Source organism: Perognathus longimembris, chromosome 11 (assembly GCF_023159225.1).
Source record: "Perognathus longimembris pacificus isolate PPM17 chromosome 11, ASM2315922v1, whole genome shotgun sequence".
Lineage (NCBI taxonomy): Eukaryota > Metazoa > Chordata > Mammalia > Rodentia > Heteromyidae > Perognathus > Perognathus longimembris.
In genome coordinates, this window is record NC_063171.1 from 39,019,220 (window position 1) to 39,042,838 (window position 23,619).

The 23,619-nt window shown below is 44.7% G+C and overlaps 1 protein-coding gene across 1 annotated transcript in view; it reads right to left on the reverse strand.

Moving 5' to 3' along the window:
- Window positions 1–930: 930 nt before the first annotated feature.
- Prcc (proline rich mitotic checkpoint control factor) overlaps window positions 931–23,619 on the reverse strand; it is a 30,245-nt gene continuing 7,556 nt past the window's right edge. The window contains 6 exon segments of the mRNA XM_048357129.1: window positions 931–1,415; window positions 4,300–4,365; window positions 6,386–6,529; window positions 6,953–7,048; window positions 13,380–13,946; window positions 16,485–16,532. Coding sequence (XP_048213086.1) covers window positions 1,329–1,415; window positions 4,300–4,365; window positions 6,386–6,529; window positions 6,953–7,048; window positions 13,380–13,946; window positions 16,485–16,532 — 1,008 coding nt within the window. The 3' untranslated portion in view covers window positions 931–1,328.

The window sequence follows — 23,619 nt, forward strand, 5'->3', positions numbered from 1 at the left end:
CTTTTGACAGGTATTTGTGCTATTCTACTTCCTGCTGGATGTTATTTTATGTTTAACAAGGCTTTTGTGGGGGCTGGGAACATGGCCTAGTTGGTAAAGTGCTCACCTCATATACATGAAGCCCTGGATTCAATTCCTCACCACCACATATACAGAAAAAGCCGGAAGTAGCGCTGTGGCTCAAGTGGTAGAGAGCTAGTCTTGAGCAAAAAGAGAAGACAGGGACAGTGGTCAGGTCCTGAGTTCAAGCCCCAGGACTGGCAAAAGAACAAGGCTTTTGTGCCACAGAAGCAAATTCCTGACATCCCTCATCTCCGAATTTGGGATCATAGGCCCCTCTAAAGACCATCTTGCCAAATGAAACCCCTTTGTATAAGGGGAGAAGAAGGGGAGGGGAGGGATTCGATCCAGGCACTCTAGGTTGTAGGACTTGAACTCAGTGCCTGGGCGCAGTCCTTGAGCTTTTCTGCTCAAGGCCTAGGACTCTACCCCTTTGACCCACAGCTCCACTTCCAGTTTTCTGGTGGTTAATTGGAGATAATAGTCTCATAAACTTTGTTGCCCAGGCTGGCTTCAAAATCTCAATCCTCACACCTCAGCCTCCTAAGTAGCTGGGATTACAGGTGTGAGCCATCAGCACCTGGCTGTAACACTCTTATTTCCAATCAACCACAAAAAGCTGAAAGTGTAGCTGTTGTGAGTGAAAAAGCTCAGAGACAGTGTCCAGGCCCCGAGTTCAGCCCTAGGGCTGGCACAAAAGGAAAGAAGGGAGGAAGGGAAAGAGAAAGGGAAAGGGAAAGGAATCATCCTGCCCCCGACAAAACTGTGCATACAACTAGGATCTTCAAAGGTCACAGGTCCAGTTGAAATAGTGGACAGAGAGGAAGAAGCCGAACAATGGCCAAAAATGACTCAGGATACAGTGAGGAGTACTTCACACAAACTCAACACAGAGATCTGCCTGTGGAAGGCAGCATCTGTCAGACTGAATGTTTTATTTCAACAAACATCCCTGGTTTAAAAAAAAAAAAAAAAGTCGGGGAGAGTTCAACATTTTATCATACCCGCCAGAGAGCAGAACTCCCATCCAAGAACTCAAGAGCCCCTTCAGAGGCGTCGCTCAAGTCTTTGCAAGCTCCAGCACAGAAAGGAGCTGCATTTCTAACTGGTTAAGAAAAATCTATCAAATAGGTTCCTTCTTGCAGAGGCAAGGGCTGGGTCCTCAGGGAAAGAGGTCCTGGGCTGAGAGCAGCTGGGGTCCCGGAGGTAAAGCTGGGGGCCGGGCCACCTGGGCTGGCAGAAGATCCTGGAAGATCAGTTCCAGAGCCCTAGAATCCATATTTGGCTTGGGTCTGCCGGCGGCTGAGCTTGTTTTCTGACCAGGTGTTCTTCAGTTCCAGCTCCCGCTCTTTAGCCTGTAGAGGGGGTGGGGAAATCACGGTTGGTTTGTACTAGGGTTGAAACCCAGGGTCTTATTCATGTTAAACATCCAGTCTACAACTGAGCTACATCCCCAATCCTTAAACTAGAATTCTGAAAGACATTTTCTTCTTGACCTTGACTTTCCAAACTTAAAAATCCTCCCATTATTACAATTATAGGGAAATAGTAAATCTTTTGAAAGTCTTTAAAAAAATTTTAGCTGGGTGCCAATGGCTCACACCTGTAATCCTAGCTACTCAGGAGGCTGAGATCTAAGGATCGCGGTTCGAAGCCAGCTTGGACAGGAAATTCCACAAGACTCTTATGTCCAATTAACCACCAGAAAACCAGAAAGTGGAGATGTGGCTCAAAGTGGTAGAGCGCAAGCCTTGAGCCTTTTGAAAAAGCTCAGGGATAGTACCCAGGCCCTGAGTTTTTTTTTTGTTGTTGTTGTTTAGTGGTATTGGATGGGATCTGAGCTCAGGGCTCTATACTTTTAAGGCAGGCACTGTACTATTTTAACCACATCTCCAGACCTTAATTCTATTTTACTGAATTAGAAGACCACATGAAAACAAAGAAAAACCTTATCTGGAGAACTAGCAAGACTTAAGCAGAAGAAAAACTCAAGACTTCTTATGCTTGTCTGCAAGTCACTCAAGTGGGCAAGTATACAAAGGAGACTGGAAAGGGCATCTGAAAAGACACCTGCCCAGCAAAGTGAGAGAAGAAAGGCTTTGGAGGTCAAACCAAGCCACCAATAAACCATCACTTAGTCTAGAGATGCAGTTTTGCTGTTGTACTGGGCACAGAGTATACAGTACCCCAGAAATTCACACCATTTTAATACCACTGAAATGTGGTTGCATAAAAAAACCTGAGAGGTGGGGCCGGGGATATGGCCTGGTGGCAAGAGAGCTTGCCTCGTATACATGAGGCCCTGGGTTCGATTCCCCAGCACCACATATACAGAAAACGGCCAGAAGTGGCACTGTGGCTCAAGTGGCAGAGTGCTAGCCTTGAGCAAAAGGAAGCCAGGGACAGTGCTCAGGCCCTGAGTCCAAGGCCCAGGACTGGCCAAAAAAAAAAAACAAAAAACCTGAGAGGTACAATAATGACTTCTCTCTTACCTCAACCCATCCTGGACTGCCCTGCATTCTGGGAATGTACAAGCACCACCTCTAGAAAGGAGGCTCACAATGCACCCAAAGTTAGTTGATGCCTACTCATTTGGAATAGAAGAATGTAAAGACCCTACCTTCAAACCACAAGATGGGAAAAATACAGAGGAGTTCCTAACAAGGGTAGTAAAAGGATGACAAAGACAATGAAAGCAAGATTTGCCATGGAAATCACCAGCCAGAATGCACACTCCTTGGGATGAGGGCCACAAGGGAGTCTCATTCATGCCTGTAATCTCTGAGAGCATTCAGTACAGTGGGGCTCAGGAGGTATCTAATGATTAAATGATGATGTGAGTTACCTAGTTACACTGAGTTATTACATATTCTAATTCTCAAAGACCTTTCTCGATTATCTGTAGTTCTGAATAATGTATTAGAGAATATAACACCATTAGGTGGATGCATTACTAAGTTGAAGAGTCAAGACCTAGGCACTGTCCCTGAGAGTCAATCTTTCCTTTAGAGAGAGAGAGAGAAAGAGAGAGAGAGAGAGAGAGAGAGAGAGAGAGAGAGAGAGAGAGAGAGAGAGAGAGAGAGAGTATGTGTGTGTGTGTGTGTGTGTGTGTGTGTGTGTGTGTGTGTGTGTTGGTCCTGGGGCTTGAACTTAGGACCTGGGCATTGTCCCTGAGCTTTTTAATGGTTAAGTGGAAATAAAAAGTTTCACAGGGGGCTGGGGATATGGCCTAGTGGCAAGAGTGCCTGCCTCGGATACACGAGGCCCTAGGTTCGATTCCCCAGCACCACATATACAGAAAATGGCCAGAAGCGGCGCTGTGGCTCAAGTGGCAGAGTGCTAGCCTTGAGCGGGAAGAAGCCAGGGACAGTGCTCAGGCCCTGAGTCCAAGGCCCAGGACTGGACAAAAAAAAAAAAAAGTTTCACAGACTTTCCTGAGCCACCTGTGCTCGACTAAGTATTTTTTTTATTGCTAGATGAACTTGTAACTTATAATCTATTTTATTCTATTAAATTGTTTTGTATACCAAATTTTTCATTTAGTATTTATTCTAAACATCTGTACATGGATATTTTTTGGTTTTGGTTTTTGCCAGTCTTAGACCTTGGACTCAGGGTCTGAGCACTGTCCCTGGCTTATTTTTGCTCAAGGCTAGCACTCGGTGACTTGAGCTACAGCGACACTTCTGTATTTTTCTATGTATGTGGGGCTGAGGAATCGAAACCAGGGCTTCATGTATATGAGACGGGCACTTTACCACTAGGCCATATTCCCAGCCCCATGTACATGGATGGTTTGTTTTTTTGGGGGGTGGGGGAGGGCTGGTCATGGGGCTTGAACTCTGTCCCTGGGCTCCTTTTGCTCAAGGCCAGCACTCTACCACTTGAAACAGTGTCATTTCCGGCTTTCTCTGTGATTAACTGGAAATAAGAGTCTCATAGGTTTTCCTGCCTTGACTGGCTTCGAACTGCGATCCTCAGATCCCAGCCTTCTGAGTAGCTAGGATTACAGGTGTGAGCCACTGGTGCCTGGCTTGGACATGCATCTTATGGGCAGAGAGCAGAGGCAAAACAGGATGATGCTAAAGGACACATCTCCCCCTAGTGGCCACACAGGAAAACAGGGGAGGTGCCTGCTGGAAGCTCATCCTGCTCTTGGCCTCCTTGGTCCAGAGCTCAGCCCTCAAATTTCCAGATTTATAGGAATCCTGCCTGGGCCTTGGCCCTCATTCTCCTCACCTGATGAATCAGGTATGTGATCTGGTGTTTCCGCCGCTGCTGACCTGTGGGCTGCTCACCTTTCTTCTGCAAGGGAAGAAAACAGTCCTTAACCCACATGAAGACAAACACAAGCTTTCCTTGTAAACACTGCAAGATTAAGGAAAGAGAAACCACCTACACCACCCAAATCCTAGGGGAAAATATCAGCTTTGGACTGTCTTTATGTCTATATGCTTACAAAACAGTTATTTTTATTATAGCCATTATGCAAAAGAGAGAGAGAGAGAGAGAGAGAGAGAGAGAGAGAGAGAGAGAGGGGAGAGAGAGAGAGAGAGAAATAAAAACCAAAGCTCAAAATACTTGCTTGAAATAGCCTACTAATATCCCCCACTAGACTGGAAATATTTTGAGGTCAAGACTATCTTGTTTCTTTAGTAATTCCACCCATCGGCACTAAGCTCTGGACCTTTGAGCCTAGCACCGCAAATAAATGGTAGACATTTCAGACCCGTTTTGTTGCCTGCAATTAGTCTAAGACAGTGTAAGTGCCAGGGTACAGGTAATCCTCTACCTTCCTTCCAAGTCCCCTCATAATCTTTGTGCCCATCTCCCCCTTAAACCTATATCTCTGTCCTCTTCTCCCCAATCAGACCAGAGGTCTAACCTGACTCCTACATACAGCTCCTCATCAATCACCTTTGGCTGAAACCCCACCATCTCCATTCTAGGAAGTGCCAACAGCTCCCTGGAATTATAAATTTCACAATCACTCCACCTCTCTTCTAGTCTTCCAGAGCCCCTAACCAAATTTGATGCAAATGATTTACTGTCAAAGTCTATATTGGTCTGGGCTTTCATTCTGCGGTTTTTCTGTTCTCTGCCAGAGTTGTCTCAAGCTAGAAGCTTCCTAGTCAGCCCCACCCAACTCTCAAAATTTCTCTCCAGAGTCTCCTCAGCACTTATGTAATCAATTTGCACTGTAATCATTTACACTCAAGTGTCCTTAAGTCTCTTCCCAACTATGCTGTCAAATCTTCGATGACAGGGACCATCTATTTTTTCCCTTATTTTCTTTAAAAAATAAAAATACAGTAAGTTGGTAGAAGAAAACTAGGAGCTGAGAAGAGCAAATTCTAATTCCTTGCTGTTATTGTATGTCATTTAAAATGACAGATAAAGATGATATACAAAACATCCAGTGGTATTCTAGACCCATCGTGAGCACTGACAGCAGCAGCTATTACTATGTGATGATGCTTCTCAACCTGCAGTTAGTAGAGCACACTTTCCTAAATGGTTTTTCCCGTAAACAGTGATGGATCTGTGATGATCTAACCACAATCCTTTGCTCTGTCCTGTATGACCGCCAGCATTCAGTTAAAACAAACGGCTGGGGCTTGGATGGCCATCTGTGGCCACAGAACAAAGCAAAGCAAATGGGGGGAGGAGAAGGGAATAAAATCTTCAACCTTGGCCTTGCTGGTGCTGGGCTCAAATCCAGGGCTTCCCCACACTGCCTCCCCCTGTGGCAGGCTCACAAATGTCCACATTTGCTATACTTGGCTACTAAATGAGATGTTCATCACACTGAAAACTAGCACAGAAAAAGCAGGAAGGCAGTGGGGAAAAGTGAGAGAAGGGCATTTGGAAAGGGCATTTGATCTCATAGCTGGTTATATAAATAATGGAGAGAAAGGAGAGAAGAGTAAAATGCTTGGAATCTAGGGACCCTAAGTTACTTCTATGGCTCCACAGTGTTCAGGCCCCAGAGTAACAGGATGGAGAGAGGAACATGACTGTGGAGAAAGGGCACAGCAGCGACTGGTCTGTTCAATGCAAAGGCACTATAATACATCAGAAGTGTTCCCAGATACAGGCCAGGGACTGCTCCAATCACCCGATAACCAGTCTCTACCACCAGCTGGGCAGCAGTTACACTGCTGCCAAATTCTGGAAGGCCAGGGCTGTACCTGTGAGACTCCATAAATACTCCAGTACCATGGGCAACAAGTGTTTGCTAAAGGTGCTGTGATAGTAACGAGTGTGCGATCAAGACAAGATTTTGCTCTGTGGCCTGGCTACCCAACAGACCTTTCCCACGTACTTTGCTGAATGACTTCATGGTTTTCTCTTCTGTCAATGACTTGGTCATCCACTGCTGGGCCCCACTGAGCTGGTCATCACCTTTGATCTCCACAAAGTTGATTTCCTCCCTCCCTCGATTCCTCTTGCCCTGTAGCCGCTTAAACTGGAAAGAAACAAAGGAAAAAATTACAGGCATAGCTGGGTACCTCACAGCTGGGTGGCTCATGCCTATAATTCTAGCTACTCAGGAAGCTGAGATCTGAGGACCACAGTTCAAAGCCAGCCTGAACAGAAAAGTCTGAGAACCTCTTATCTCCCATTGGCCAGCAAAGTCAGAAGTAGAACTGTGACTCAAGTGGTAACATGCCAGCCTTGAGCAAAAAAGCTGAGTGAGAGTTCAAGGCCCTGAGTTCCCGAGGGAGGAAGGGAGAAAGGGAGGGAGAGAAGAAGGGAGGAAAGGTGGGAGATACCATTGCAAGGCTTTAGGTATGAGAATCCCTAGTTCAAGGCCAGCTTGGGGTACATAATGAAACTCTTGTCTCAAAAAAAGAAAAAAAAAAAGATCACTTATGCTTTATCAACTCACTGCTTCATCATCGATGAAGGAGGCATCTGGGGCAATTTCCTGGGGGGGAACCAGAGTCGGGTCCTGTGCAGGGTAGTAGCCACCACTGTAATAATCCTATAGACAAAAAGAAAATTAAACAACAACAAAAACCTGAGGACCCAGGGGTGAGAGGTCAAGGTCTGCCCAGAAACAGGACAAACCTCATCAACGAGGCTCAGGAGCAATTCCCACACTCCAGCACCTCAGATGGGCCAGTTAAAGGTAGAGATCAAGGACCTGCCCTCTAGTTCACCACCTTGCAACTTTGTGATCTGCACTGCACAAGCACCGGTACTCTTTAGGGAAGGGTGACAAGGTATAAAGGCATTCTTTCCTGCTCAATCTACACCCTGCTCTTTTAGTTGCTTTCCAAGGGCAACTCCTACCCTGACTCTCCTACTCCGAACACCCCTACAGACTCTATAGGAGCAGGGAAGAGAGGGCATGAGGCCTGTTATCCCTGCTTTCATTCTAGTTAGGCCTTCCATACACAGAGACTGTTTTTTTTGTTTTTGTTTTTTGCCAGTCAGTCCTGGGGCTTGAACTCAGGGCCTGAGCACTGTCCCTGGCTTGTTTTTGCTCAAGGCTAGCACTCTGCCACTTGAGCCACAGCACCACTTCTGGCTGTTTTCTATATATGTGGTGCTGAGGAATCGAACCCAGGGCTTCATGTGTACGAGGCAAGCACTCTCTTTGCCATTGGAACATATTCCCAGCCCCAAGAGACTGTCTTTTAATAGGAAGGGAAGATGTAGATCTCTGATATAAAATAAACTTCTTTTTTTTTTTTTTTTTTTTTTTTTTGGCCAGTCCTGGGCCTTGGACTCAGGGCCTGAGCACTGTCCCTGGCTTCTTCCCGCTCAAGGCTAGCACTCTGCCACTTGAGCCACAGCGCCGCTTCTGGCCGTTTTCTGTATATGTGGTGCTGGGGAATCGAACCTAGGGCCTCGTGTATCCGAGGCAGGCACTCTTGCCACTAGGCTATATCCCCAGCCCTGATATAAAATAAACTTCTATTTAAGCATTACAGAACATATAAAGCTGCTAACAAACTATGTTCATGTTGCCAGATTTTTACTGTAGAAACTTGCCAATTCCCCTCTGAGGTGAGCTGCTTGCGTGCTATTGCAGACAGTAGAGGAAGAATAGGTAGAGGACAGGCCAAAACCCTGTACCTAGCAACTGTTTCTTCCTTGCTGGTACCTTTGCCCAAAACTCCAAGAAATGTCCCTCTAAGAATATCCATCTTATAGTGCATTAAATGGAAACAGGGCCAGGCTCTGGTGGCTCATGCCTGTAATCCTAGCTACTTAGGAGGCTGAGATCTGAGGACCATGGTTCAAAGCCAGCCCAGGCAGGGAAATCCAGTTAACCATCAAAACCTGGTAGTAGAGCTGTGGCTCAAGTGGTAGTGTGCTAAGGTAAGCACAAAGAGGCTCAGGGACAGCATCCAGGTTCTAAGTTCAAGCCCCAGAACCAATATCAAAAGAAAAAAAAAAGTGGAATCACCATATTTCTTGGTTATTTTGGAATTTTTTGTTTTCTTTTTAGTGCTAGAGACCAAATCAAGGCCTCATGCATACTAGGCAAGAACTCTGAAACTGAGCCACACCTTCAGCCCTTTGTGTGCTAGTTAATTTTGAGATGGGGCCTCACTAGTTGCCCAAAAAAGAAAAAAAAAAGGAAACAGCCTTAATATTCACACTACATAAAAAGTATATACAAAAATCTATTCCAAGCCAGCAATCATCATGCATTCCTACAACCCCAGCTACTCAGGAGATAGAGTTAAGAGGCCAGCTTATGCAAAGGTATGAGACCTTACCTGAAAAATAAACTAAAAGGAAAAAGACTGGGGCATGGCTCGAGTGGTAGAGCACTAAGGCTCTCAATTCAATCCCCACCACCAAAAAAGATAAAAGAAAAAGTAATAAAAGGAATCCTCCAGGAGCAAGATGGCCCTGCCCGGGGTGGAGGCTCGAAGAACCCAGCGCTAGCTAGGTCTGTCCCCCCGCCCCCGCCCACCTGCAGGCCCTTCCTTCAGTACCCCTAGCGCCCCGCAGATGTGTGTCGACTTTGCTCGCTGCGGCCATGGGGTCTTCCAGTAAAGCCTAGGCTGTGAGACTTCCAGCCACTCCTTGAATTCCAGGTGGCCCTTTTTTTCCAGCGGGTACCTGCAGGAGTGGGGAGGCATGGCCTCCCCCTAGGCCGGCACCTCTACTGGCTGCTCTGCACTGTCATCTTAAACCTGAGTCAAGGGGCTGGGGATATGGCCTAGTGGCAAGAGTGCCTGCCTCAGATACATGAGGCCCTAGGTTCGATTCCCCAGCACCACATATACGGAAAACGGCCAGAAGCGGCGCTGTGGCTCAAGTGGCAGAGTGCTAGCCTTGAGCGGGAAGAAGCCAGGGACCGTGCTCAGGCCCTGAGTCCAAGGCCCAGGACTGGCGAAAAAAAAAAAAAAAAAAAAAAAAAACCTGAGTCAAACAGGGGTATCCACACCAGATAAGCTGTCAGTGAGCACCTCAACTTTACTGTGCTGGTTGGTGGAAGAGTTTGTAGTGGCAGAAAAGTGCACCCCATGCTCTAGTTTCCAGGCTAAAACCACCCCTGAGTGTGCTTCTGCAGAGTATGTGGGGGAAATTCACATGCAGTTCATCTAAGAGGAATGAGTTCAAAAGCTGCCGCTCAGTTCTGATGGAACAATTATTCTGGAAATTCGAAGGGGCTGTGGAGGCTTGTGGCATTGGTCTTCACCTGCCTGGTGATCATTCGTCAACGACAGTTGGACAGAAAGGCTAAAGGTCCAGAAGCAAATATAGCTACATTTCAGCCTATTATCCTGGGTATTACAGACCATATCTCACACAGAGAAGTGGAGTGCACTGATTTGCACCCTTGGTTCTTTGGAGCCTTGTGGTCTCTCCCCCATCTTCTTTCAAGATCATTGATGCGTATAATAAAGAGTAAAATAGCAAAAAAAAAAAAAAAAAAAAAAAAAAAAGTAGGGCTGGGAATATGACCTAGTGGCAAGAGAGCTCGCCTCATATATATGAAGCCCTGGGTTCGATTCTCCAGCACCACATATCTAGAAAACGGCCAGAAGTGGCACTGTGGCTCAAGTGGCAGAGTGCTAGCCTTGAGCAAAAAAGAAGCCAGGGACAGTGCTCAGACCCTGAGTCCAAACCCCAGGACTGGCCAAAAAAAAGTAAAAACATCCAGGACAGAGTATGTATTTTTCTACAGCAGTATTCATAGGATGCATTTCAATATTTCAAGGTCCTCTAGAATATTTTAATGCTTTAACTTGTAAATACTGCCTCAATGGTGTCTAAAACTACATCAACTCTCAATTTGTTATTTGTTTTCTATATGTAAATACAGTGGTTTCTTAGATGGCTTTGTTTTCTCTTTTGGGCAGTACTGGGGTTTGAACTCAGTGCTTCACACTTGCTAGGCAGCGCCCTTGCTTTTTGATGAATATTTTGGAAATGGAGTCTAATGAAACTTTTCTGCCCAGCTGGCTTGAAACCTTAATCCTTCAGATTTCAACCTCCTCAGGAGCTAGAATTACAGGTGTAACCCCAGTGCCTGCTATCTGCCTTGTTCTTTTAACAATCACCCAGAAGGGAAATACATGATCACTCATCAGTCTATAGGACACAAGTTTCAATAGCAAAGACTTGAATTGTTTGAAAATCTTTGGCCTGCCTTCCTGTTATGTTTGGCTAAGTAATGCCAACGCCCCCCCACCACACCCCAAAGTGCTTATATGTGTAGTGGGCTTGGTCTCCCCTTCAGGTATTTTGGGAGGTTCTAGAGACTCTGAGAAGGGGATCTAGTAGAGGAAGTAAGTCACGGGGGCTCTGTTCTTAGGGACCGTATCTTGTCTAGGGTTCTCTCCTCTCCTTCTGCCCCTTCCACCCCATCCTTCTCTCAACTAAAACCTCTAAAATAAGTACAGTCGTCCCTTGCTATATCATGGTTCACTTATAGCTTCACTGTGTCATTGTTAGGGGGTGGGTTGGTTTTTTCTTGCCAATCCTGGGGCTTGAATCAGGGCCTGGGCACTGTCCCTGAACTTCTTTTGCTCAAGGCTAGCACTTTACCACTTGAGCCACAATGCTACTTCCACTTTTTCTGTTTATGTGGTACTGAGGAATTGAACCCAGGGCTTCATGTATACGAGGCAAGCACCCTACCACTTGGCCACATTCCCAGTCCTATTGTGGGTTTAAAAATAAACAAACAAAAAAAAAAAAAACATGCTGAGTGCCGGTGGCTCACACCTGTAATCCTAGCTACCCAGGAGGCTGAGCTCTGAGGATCATGGTTCAAAACCAGCCCAGAGGCTTGAGAATATGGCTTAGCAGGAGAGTGCTTGCCTTGCATGCATGAAGCCCTGGTTTTATTCCTCAGCACCATATAAACAGAAAAGGCCAGAAGTGGCACTGTGGCTCCTCAACTGCTGGAGTGCTAGCCTTGAGCAAAAAGAAGCCAGGGACAGTGCTCAGGCCCTGAGTCCAGGCCCAGGACTGACAAAAACAGACTGACAGACAGACAAATAAAACAGCCCAGTCAGGAAAGTCCAGGCAACTCCTATCTCCAATTAACCACCAGAAAACCGGAAGTGGCACTGTGGCTCAGGTGGTAGAATGCTAGCCTTGAGCTGAAGAGCGCAGGAACAGCACCCAGGCCCAGAGTTCAAGCCTCATGATCAACAATAAAAAATAAAGTGATCCCTCACCGATCACAGGAGTTACATTCCAGAGACCCCTGTGACACTGAAAATCCACAAAGTAGCAATAAGTGAACCACGATCTAGCAAGGGACAACTATATAATGCTGCTACTTTGCAGATTTTTCACCCATTGTGGGGGGGTCTCTGGAACGTAACTCCCGTGACCAGTAAGGGATCACTGCAATTCCTTTTATGCTGCTTTTTTTAGGGTATTTGGTCACATTTACAGATAACATAGAAACCTCTTTCACAATGAAAATAAGATCTACACGGACCATTCAGAGAATCAAGTAGTTGAAGAGGACTTAAATCTTCTTCCAAGTCAGGCAGTAAAACTTGCTTCTTCCCAGTCACAAAGTCAGCTGTGCTTCTGCTTGATCAACTGAGCCTCTCCCCCCTTCCCCCCCAATTCAGAGCTCTCCCCATCTACAGAAGCTTTCACTGCTAGGAATTCTTTTTTAAACCTACTTACAACCGGGCATTATATGCTCTCATTTCTCTGAGGCCACACAAACACATCTGAATTTTTCAAATAACATTTGAATAAAACATGTGAATAAGATGTTACAACAACCATTCCTTAGGCCTTTACTATGTTCCAGGCACCACCATGCTAAGCTAATGAGATTCTCCCAGCAAGGCTGCTGTAAGGCTGCTATTAAATCTCACTCTACAGCCAAGGAATCTGAGCCTTAAAGAAGCAGTTAAGTAATTTACCTGAACTCATACAGCTTGGGACCCACATCTTACATCACTCTCAGGATCCACTCACTAGCTCTGACAAACCATGGTGCCAGGACCTTTCTCTCAAGGGACTTACTTGCCTCAGGCCTCCAATTTCTGCTAGTGGAGCTTCTCACCACTTCCCCATTGCCTCTTTGCAATCGACTTTGTAGATTTCTGTCCTATCCCTCCTACTCTGTTTTCTCAAGAATCCTGGCCTCCAGAAACTCTTTCTGGACTAACTGCTATCTAGGAGTCTAACTGAAGTCCAGAGTCCTCATCCTCTGCACTTGAAGAAGCATTTTGTATATCTAAGATCAGAGATGACTGGCTCCTCTCCCATCTTCTCCCTGAACCTCTTGTTAGCTCCCTTAGAAAGTCTCTTGTTTCAGAATGTTATGGTTTGGGTAAATTCCCCTGCAAGATCCATGTAGGCTGTCATCAGCTTGTGATGTTATTGGGAGGTGGAAGAAGGGGCAGGGGGTTACTGGAAGTTAGGTCCCTGGACATGGGGACCTCATCCTCTTCCTCTTTTCTGTTTCCTGGCCACCATCAAGTGATGACTTCTTGTACATCTTCCCCCAAAAGCATGCCCAGACCCAAAAGTAACAGGGCTTTGCAATCATAGGCAAAGCAAATTCATACCTCTAAAAACCTCTAAAACAGCAACAACAACAAAAACAAAACCTTTCCTCAGTTTAAGTTGACGTTTACCTTACCAACTAAAGGCTAACGCAGGAATAAAGGTGTTAACTATGTGATCTAGCCTGTCAGACTTCAAGACTTGGGAAAATCAGCTCCCAAACAAGGTAGTGTGTTTTGAGGCCTAAGAAGTATAGGAAAATCAAAACAAATGGCACCAAAATCTGTACCACTGGCCCCATCTCTCCCTGACTACCATGCCTAAGAGTCCCTGGCCTATCCTCCATGTCCCCTACCCACCTGATAATAAGCACCAGCAGCATTGGCATCGCCATATGCAGAAAACTGATTGTAGCTGTAGTCGTCCCCAGGCTTAGGCATCCAAGGGGCCCCACTTGAGCCAGCTGCCATCTTGAACTCAAGGGGGGCATTAGCTGCATCATCCTGGAAAGCTGGCTCTGGTTCTGTGCCTGGAGGCAGCTCTTCAGGGACAGTGGGGACAGGATAAGGGTATGGCTCAACTCCAAGTGGCTCAGCCTTGTCAGGGAGGGAGAAAAAGTTCTCAGGAGCTACTTCTTCATCACTGTCATCCTCCTCTTGCGTGATCTGCTTCGTCACCTGCAGGGCAGCACTCTTGGCAGCAGCCTTGATGGCAGAGGGCGATGGAGTGGTGGTTGTGGTGCCCACAACAGGAGCAAGAGAGGCGGGCTTGGTCTTAGCAGCCAATCTGGAGGGCTTAGTATCAGAGGAGCCATCCGAGGGTTTCCGGGAGAAGGCATGGGGCAGGAGCAACCTATTAGTCTCTTTCACAGTCAGGTTTTTAGGTTGGGGAAGCAAGGCAGATAAACCAGTTCCCTCGCCGGATCCCTGGTGAGCCCAAGTATGGGAGCAGGACAGAAGAAAGATGACAAGTGAGATTTAACGTTATACATTAGCAACATTGAAAAACAAGAATTAATAGTCCTGTGTTCCAGCCTAAAATCTCACCAGCCACTGTTGCCTTCTTACCTCTAGCTACTCAAGTCATGCAATCTGGGCTTGATACCTCTTGCCTTGGGCCCTCCTTCTACAACTTCTTCTCCCAAAGGATGCCATTCTTCTCCTCCTCCAACCCAGTCTACTTCCACTGACCTCCATCATGAAGCCTTCCCCAACTGTCTTCAGCAAATAAAATGTTCTTCCTCTCCCAACGTCCCAAAGCCTAAGTCTCCCTCCAACTGACCATTCAACCTCTTCCTGTGTCCTGAAGAGATCTCTCCTTCCTTTGGATTGCTTACCAGAGACAAGAAAAAGGCTCTATCAAGAGACACCCATATATGTTGCCAAAAGTCCTCCCTACCCTCATAAAAGCAAAGATCCACATGGGGTATACAAGCTTGTCAATGGCACAGTAAAGCATTCAACTTAGCAATTTGCCAGTTGATCCAGACAGAATCTCCCCTATTTTGAGTTCTATGTGCTTAAGGACCAGGCTGGCCTAACTTAGGGAGTACTGATTGGAAAAATGAGAGTGGAATAAGGTCACTGCACCATCTAGAATCATGACCTGGAGGCCTGGATTCAGTCTGCCTTCACACCTCAGAGCTCCTCTATGCACTCATCATCTCTTCCTACCATCTGGAAAATTGATCTCTTCTTTCTTTTCTTTTCATGTGGTCCTGGAGTTTTAACTCAGGGTCTAGGCATTGTCCCTAAGCTTCTTTTTGCTCAAGGCTAACACTCTACCACTTGAGCCTCAGCTCCGCTTCTGGCTTTATTGGTGGTTAATTGAAGATGAGAGTCTCATGAAGTTTTCCTGCCCAGGCTGGCTTCTATGATCCTCAGACCTCAGCCTCCTGAGTAGCCAGGATTACAGTCCTGGTGCTGAGGGGTTTTTTGTTTTTGTTTTTCTTTTTTTCTGTTGGTTGTGGGGCTTGAATCCAGGGCCTGGGCACTGTTCCAGAGCAATTTTTCTCAAGGCTAGCTCTCTAGAGTCACAGCTCTTACTTCTAGTTTTCTGGAGGTTAAATGGAGATAAGAGCCACATGGACTTTCTTACCCAGGCTGGCTTTGAGCCATGATCCTCAGATCCCAGCCTCCAGAGTAGCTAGGATTATAGGCGTGAGGCATGAGCGCCTGGTGGCTCTTTACTTTTGAGGAACCTTCTGAACCAGTCTACTTTCTCCAAGAAGCCAACCTATACCAGGAGAAAAGACTGGTCTTACTCAGGCTCAGTATGCCAGGTTCTTCCACATCTCTTTTAGAACCTACTATAAACAAGACCACATCAGTTGTCTTTCTAAATTCCATATGATCCTGTCTTTCTAAGATCTCCAAAGGTAGAAGTAATACCTCAACAGAATGAGGGGAAGAGACAGCTTCAGGATCATATATTTGATCCCAAGACCACTAACTTACAAAAGCAGGGTTTAGACAGGCACTTGTTACTTAGGTAGCTGTGGATCAAGGTTTAAAGCCAATCTGAGCAGGTAAATCAAAGAGACTTTTGTCTTCAATTAACTTATTTCCAATAGCCAGCAAAAAAACTGGAACTGGAGGTATGACTCAGTGGTAGAGCAAAAAAGTGAGCAAGAGCTTGAGACTGGGAGTTCAAGCCCCAATACTGAAATAATACACTGAATGAATAATTACCAGAACAAGGAAATAAATAAACAAATAACTGAACATAAAGATAACAGGAATAAACTTCAGGGGGCCAGAGTAGAGGTAGTAGGACCAGGGGACACGGGCAATCCACAGAAAGATCACATTATTGAGGTCTTCTACCCTTGATGACAGAGAAGTACCCAAGAGCAATGACTGCTTGAAGCCTACAGTCTTAGACTCTGAAGTTAAGATTGACTGACAGCTTTTATTCCAGCTCTACCCACTATGAATGTCTGGCAAGCTCTTTAGTTTTCTCACAGGTAAAACTGGAATAATACTAACCTCTGACTGAGGCACTATTATTGAGAATGGAATCAGTTGGGTGCTGGTAAAACACTTAGAACAGTGCCTGGTTCAAAGTAAGTGCTATTCAAGTATTTATTTTCAGGTTAAAAAATAAGACAGGGGAAATGATGGACAATTTTTAAATATAGATGCTTCCTAACATCATTTTGACCAATCTATTTACTCCAACCTCTCTAAATAATCCTTTTACCTGAAATGTAATGAACTGAATTGAGTTATGATCTGTCCCTACTCTGTCTGTCCTCCCAGACAGGTTTTAACTCTATCATTATTAGTTCATGAGGAAAACAAGGGATGTGCTAGGCCTTGTTATAAAGGAAGCCAAAGGCAGACCTTAACAGTCCTCAAATACCTGCATGTGCACCAAACCTAACTTGAAAACTGTAGGGTGGTTTCCAATCTTTAAGGAAACAAGGTGGTTAGTGAAGTGGCTTATCAAGTTATCAAGCTTACCTGGAGGACCATTTTCTTCTTTGCAGGTTCATCTTCCTCAGAATCTGACTAAGAGAAAAAAGAAATGGACTAAGGCCTCACTGTTTTAGGACAGTAGAAAAACATTCACAGTAAATGAACATGACCTGTATAGGTTAGACAACTGTGGCCCTCCAGTCTGTGCTCCACCTCAGTACAGAGGTGAACCTATCAGAGACCCAGCCAAACACAACACAGCTTCAGAGGATGGGGTACTCAGTCATTCATTCCTCAGACCCCATTCCCCTCACCCCAGCCTTATTGCTCAGCCTTCTTGGCATCAACTTCTATGTTAAATTGATATTATTTCCCCCCATTTGGTACTCAGTGGAAAGGAAAAGCTATACCCATTCTCCCTATAAATCTGTCCACTAAAAGATGAATGTGATTTGGCCCACAATCTCACCCAAGCTCAGCTTCATTTCTAAAACCACTTCCACAGACTACATAACCACATGGCTGGGGAACTCCAGTGGGATTAAGTGGTATGTTAACTACTCTTCTATGAGGCATTAAAGGTCAAAGCCATTGGAGAAATCCTTTCCTGCTACAAGTATGATCTATTGTCTACCAGACAGAATTGTGCATGTCCAGAAAAGACAGGCAAATAATGACTAAGGATTTGGGACAAGACAGAAGAGTGGTGTTATACCTCGAACTCAACAGAACTATTTCTTTCTAAGACAAGCTGTCACAATGAAAAATATCTAAACTTTTATTAACTCAATATCAATTCTTTGGTGACTTTGAATTGAGGGAAGATGCAATGTATATGAACAGCAAGCATTAACATTTTGTTTGTTAAATAACTCCCCATATGGACCCTCCTATCTTAAAAGTTCCTTTCTTTTTTTTTCCAGTTGAGCTCAGGTCCTGCTCTTAAAGCTCTTTTACTCAAGGCCAGCACTCTATCACTTTGAACCACAGCTGTACATCCGGTTTTCTGGTGGTTAATAAGAGATAACAAGTTTCATGGACTTTCCTGCCGAGGCTGGCTTTGAACCATGATCCTCAGATCTCAGCCTCATGAGTAGCTAGGATTACAAGCATGAACTACTGGTGCCCAGCTACAAGTTCCTTTTTGAATTTGTATGATACAAGGATCTTTCAATTATAATTACTGAGAACCTACCATATGCAAGACACTAAAATAGTGCAAATAGTTTCTACCAGGTGTCCCAGGTAGGAATTGAGCAATTAAAAGTCAGAGGCACAACCTGGACCTCAAGACCTCAAGATTTTGTGTATTATTTACCTACATAAAAAGAACTTAGAATCCAGTAGAGTAATACGTATACAACAAATTGCAATAAAGGGCAGTAAAAGATAAAAGCATCAAATGTGGTTTAAACATCCTTCAATTAGTAATGCCATTATGGGAAAGTATATAAAGACTTTTTAAAAAACTGGAATTAGCCAGGTACTTATGTCTATAATCCTAGCTACTCAAGAAAGTGAGATATGAGGATATAGTTAAAAGCTAGCTTTGGGCAGACAAATCCTCAAGACTCTTTATCTCCAATTGACCATCAAAAAGCTGGAAAGAATAGCTGAGGCTCAAGTGGTAGAGTGCTAACTTTAAGCAGAAAAGCTCAGAGACAACACCCAGTCCCTGAGTTCAAACCCCAGTACCCGTACAACACACACACACACACACACACACACACACACACACAGAAGCTGGGCACTGGTGGTTCACACAATCCTAGCTTCTAAGGAGACTGAGATCTGAGGACTGCAGTCAAATCCAGCCTGAGTAAGAAAGTCTGTGAAACTCTTATCTCCAATTAACTACCAGAAAACCAGAAGTGGAGCTGTGGCTCAAAGTGATAGAGCACTAGCCTTGAGCAAAAAAGCCCAGGGACAATGCCCAGGCCCTGAGTTCAAGCCCCATGACTGAAGGGGGGGAAAAAAAAAACCACAGAAGAAATGTTGCTTAAGTAATAGGGCATAAGCAGAAAAAAAAAAGATGTACAAGAGCTCAAGGCCCTGAGTTCAAGCCCCAGTACACACACACACGCACACACACACATGCACTCAAAAAACCCCAACAACTTAAAATAGAGCTGTGCTCATACCCATAATTCTAGCTACTTAAGAGGCAGAGGCTGGAGGCCAGTCCTGGCATAAAGATGAGGCTCTCATCATCTCAATACATAGCCAGATATGGTGATGCACACCTGTCATCCTATCTACATGGGAAACCTAGGTAGAGATCTTGGTGCATCCAACCTAAGTGTAACACATAAGACAGTATTGGAAAAATAACAAAGGAAGAAAGGACCTAGGCACAAGATATAGAGCAGCTACCTAGCAAGCATAAGGCCTTAAGTTCAACTCCAACTACCACCAAAAAACAAATAAAAATCCTAAAAATAGAGACTGAAGGTATAGAACAGAGCTCGGTGGTAGAGCGCATACTTAGCATATGCAAGGACCTAGGCTCAACACCCAGCAGCGTTTTAAAAGAATAAGTAAATAATAAGTGCAGCAGCAGAACCCACTGGCTGCACTTCACACTGATGACAATGAACCAGGCCAACTAGTAGGCAGAGATAGGAAGGAGGGAATGGGAGCAAATGAAGGAATAGATGATACTGTGCAAAAGGAAGAAAATGTACTTATTACCTGATGTATGTAAAGGTAACTCTGCTGCAAATCATCCCTTAAACAACAATAAAGTAATTAAAAATAAGTAAATGAACACCTAAAAAGAGAATTACCAAACATGTGATCCAGCCATCCCGACTGGGTGTTTACCAAAAAGATTTGAAATCAGTGTGCTGAAGAGATGTGTGCATTCCCATGTCCACTACAGCACTACTCATAACAGCCAAGTTTTACAATGAACCTAAGTGCCCATCGACAAATCAACAGACAAAGAAAGCATGGTGTAAACACACAATGGAGTACTATTCAGCCAAGATGTCATTTCCAACCAAGGAAAAGTGGTAAGCACACATCACCTCAGCATGTTCTATATTTTCTCTGTTCAAACTCCCACTGTCATTTTCTCTCCTCTTCTTCCTTTCTTCCATCCTCCTTTTCTCCCTCCCTTCTTTTAATGACTTCTTTCTTTTTTATTTGCCAGTCCTAGGACCTGAACTCAGGGCCTGGTCACTGTCCCTGAGCTTGTTTTCACTGATGTTCTTTTGCTCAAGGCTATCATTCTTCACCTTGGGCCACAGCACCACTTCTAGTTTTTTGTTTATGTGGTACTGAGGAATCGAACCTAGGGCTTCATGCATGCTAGGCAAGCACTCTAGCACTAAGCCACATTCCCAGCCACAATTCCTTTTTTCTTTTACTAATGCTGAGGACAAAATTTGGTCTCACATGTTAGGTAAGCACCACTGAGCTACATTCCTAGCACCTACCTTTTTCTTTGAACATATATTAATTTTTTAAATAATGGGCTTCATTTTCATATATATGTGTATAAGGCACTTTGATCACATTCATATTGGTATACACATAGAGAGAGAGAGGAGTCTTTAGACCTGAAGACCTATCTCATCTCCTCTCTGGCAAAGCACAAGCACAGAGAGCACCTAGCCATAGGGTACACAAGGTTTTCCGAGTCCTGAGACACCTTTATGCTTTAACACCTTACGCAAGAGATCCACCACTCTGAAAATAAATAAATTTAATCCAAATTTAAGGTGCTTCACACCTGTAGTCCTAGCTACTCAGGAGGCTGAGATCTGAGGATCATGGTTTGAAGCCAACCCTAGTAGGGAAGTCCATGAGACTCTTATCTCCAATTAACCACAAGAAAACCAGAAGTGGTGCTGTGGCTCAAAGTGGTAGAATGAAAAAAACTGAAGGACAGTACCCAGACCATGCATTCAAGCCCCATGACCAAAAAACATGCATAGCACATCTTTATTTTCACATCCTATAACAAAAAGTGTATCTACTGTGACAGCAGAGACAGACTGTCCTATAGCTGATAGAACTGAAGGCTAGATCAGCTGTAGGAGGACAATTCAATTTCTCCTCAAATGTTACAAGTTGTTTTCAATGCACTGACAATCTGAGTTTAAAGTCTGAACCCATACAAATACTTCTGAGTATCTTCTACTGAGCTTCTATTGAAACCCTGTATAAGTCATGTATACACATATCACAGTGACAGACTCTGTGAAACCCTAAACCACTGCTAGATTATGGCCATCACCTCTGAAGGAAGGACAGAAACAACTGTTTACCTGTAAGAGTTGACAAACAGAGCTTCAGTACCCACTGAGCCAGGAAGGAAGCCATGAGGAAACCCAGGAGACTGGGAGTTGGGGAAAGGCAATGAAAACTATCCCTGAGCCCTTCATTGATCCCAGCAACCCAGTCCCAGAAGAACATGGGAACACAGGACTCACACTGGTTTATTCTAGTGACACACTTTGGGGTATGCAGGGGCCTGACTGGAAACTAACAAGAAACAGAAGTACAGCAAGAAATTAACTGTACATTTTAGAAAAGAAAATAAATCTTGATACCCAGAACCAGAAAGTAGAGATGAGTAATCCAAATGCTAAAAGATGTGTGGTATAACCTCCAATCATCCTGGGAGGAATATAGCTGTCTCCAAGCATTTGAAAGGTAATTAATTCAGCTCCTATCAAAACTGGGCTAGAGGCAACAGGCTTAGCCTAAGCACACAGGATTCAATTTAGACACTGAGGTGACATCCTTGAGAAGTCCAAAGCATTTAAAAACCTTTTCCTTTATCACAACATAACACAAATTTTATTTTTCATGTTTGTTTGTTTGTTTTGGTTGGTCATGGGGCTTGAACTCTGGGCCTGCCTGTTGTTCATGAGCTCTTCTGCTCAAGGCTAGCACTCTACCATTTTGAGTGCCACAGTGCCACTAAAATTTACCTTTTTTTTTTTTTTTGTCACTCATGGGGCTTGAACTCAGGGCCTGGGCACTGTCCCTGAGCTCTTCAGCTCAAGGCTAGCACTCTACTGTTTGAGCCATAGTGCCACAGTGCCACTTCCTGTTTTCTGGTGGTTAACTGGAGATAAGAGTCTCATGGACTTTCCTACCCAGGCTGGCTTCAAACAGTTATCCTCAGATCTCAGCCTCTTGAGTAGCCAGGATTACAGACATGAGCCACCAGCACCTGGCAAAATTTACCACTTTTAACATGAACAACTGAGTATTAAGTACACCCACCATGTTATTGGACTATTACCACTATCTATTTCCAAAACTTTTTCATCATCTCAGACAGACACACTAACTCCCATTCCCCCTCTCTCAGCCCTGGTACCCTCATGCTTCTTTCTCTACAGGAATTGGCCTCATCTGAGTCCCTCTACAAGCGGAGTAAGACAACAGCTGTCCTTTATGACTGGACAGTTTTACTCATTGTAATGTCTTTACTGTTCATCCATGTTGTCCCTGTATCAGAATCTCATCCCTTCCCAGGGCAGAATAATATGCCAGGGTATGCAGACACCACATTTTGGCTCTCATCAGGATGGACACTGAAGATGCTGCCACCTGTGGCTTCGGGGTACAGTGCTGCTTGAATACTGGCATACTGGCGCATCTGTGTGAATCGCTACTTTAGATTCTTCACACCTCTAGGTGAAACTGGCAGATTATAGAGTAATTCTATGTTTGTTTAACTCAGTAAGGAAACTGTTATACTCAGGAATAAATTGCATAAAGATGTGGTATCATCTCCTAGACTCTAGGACCTAGAGAGAACTGAAGAAAAGATAGAGTTCTGGGCAGAGATGGCTCATGCCTATAATGCTAGCTACTCAGGAGGCTGAGACCTGAGGATCATGGATGGAAGCCAGCCCAGGCAGGAAAGTCGTGAGACTCTTCTCTCCAATTAACCACCCTAAAACTGAAGTGGAGCTGTGGCTCAAAGTGGTAGAATGCTAGCCCTGAGCACAAAAGTTCAGAGACAGTGCCCAGGCCCTGAATTTAAACCCCATGACTAACACCCCCCCCCTCAAAAAAAAAAAAAAAGAGCAGTGAGCTGGGCAGTCTGTACATGGGATAGAGACAGGCAATGCTAGAAATACAGGAGGCCCAGGTGGAGGGTGGGCCTGTCCACAACAGACACACATGGGTTTTGGAAGTATAAACCAGTTGTGGCTCGAAAGGGTGGGGGGAACAGAGATGGAGAGAGGGAGGGAGGGAGGGAGGGAGGGAGAGAAATATTGCATTTCTTCTTGATCTCACAAGAGCCTGAGCCTCAATGGTGACCACTGTCCTCTCTGTTCCTGCTGCCAAGAGTGACAAGATACATATACCCCAAGACTGCTGAGCAAGAACGGAAACAGACATTTTCCATTAAGCAGAGTCCAGTGGGATCTGCTAATCTATCAGAGCCTCATTCCCCATGGCGGCCTCCCTCTTATCTTCCTAGGCTCTGGTTCAGAGAATCCCTCTCCAAAAAGCAATCACTAGCTGCCAGGGCCAGGAGCCAAAGAGGAAATAAAGGTCTAAGAACAGACACCCCACCCCCCCACGGCTCCAAACTCTAATCACTATGACTATTATCCTGATTAGCTAGATTCATTAACTTTGGTCTCAAGCTGATATCTACCCTTCGGTTTGAATTGCATTTTTTCCTCCCATTTCTGCACTCCTCATTTGTATTGCTTTCTGATTTCTGGCATCTCTGCTTAGTAGTCAGGAGGGACCAAGGACAAAACACATTTAGGTTCAAATACCTTTACTACTCCCGAACTATGTGACTTTTCTTAATCACTTGATTTCTCCTTAGTAAACCAGGGGTAAAATCCCAGATCTAAACTGGAGGGAGGAAGAGTGAGCAAATGTCATTATATTCAATGTACATTATGTAAAAAATGAGCTATGTAACCTGAGGATAGGGGAAAATGTGGGAGGAAAAAGGAAGATATGACACTGACCAAGAAGCATTATATATCCATAACCTGACTTATGGAATTGTAACCCCTTTCTAGAAGTACTTAATTATAAAGAAAAATATAGGTGGGCATGGCAGCATATACTTATAATCCCAGCTATTTGTGAGGCAGAGACTGAAGGATCCAGGATTTGTGAAAACTGTGAGATTCTATCTCAAAAAAGCAAAGTACTGAATAAAAGGACTAGAAGTTGCCAGGTG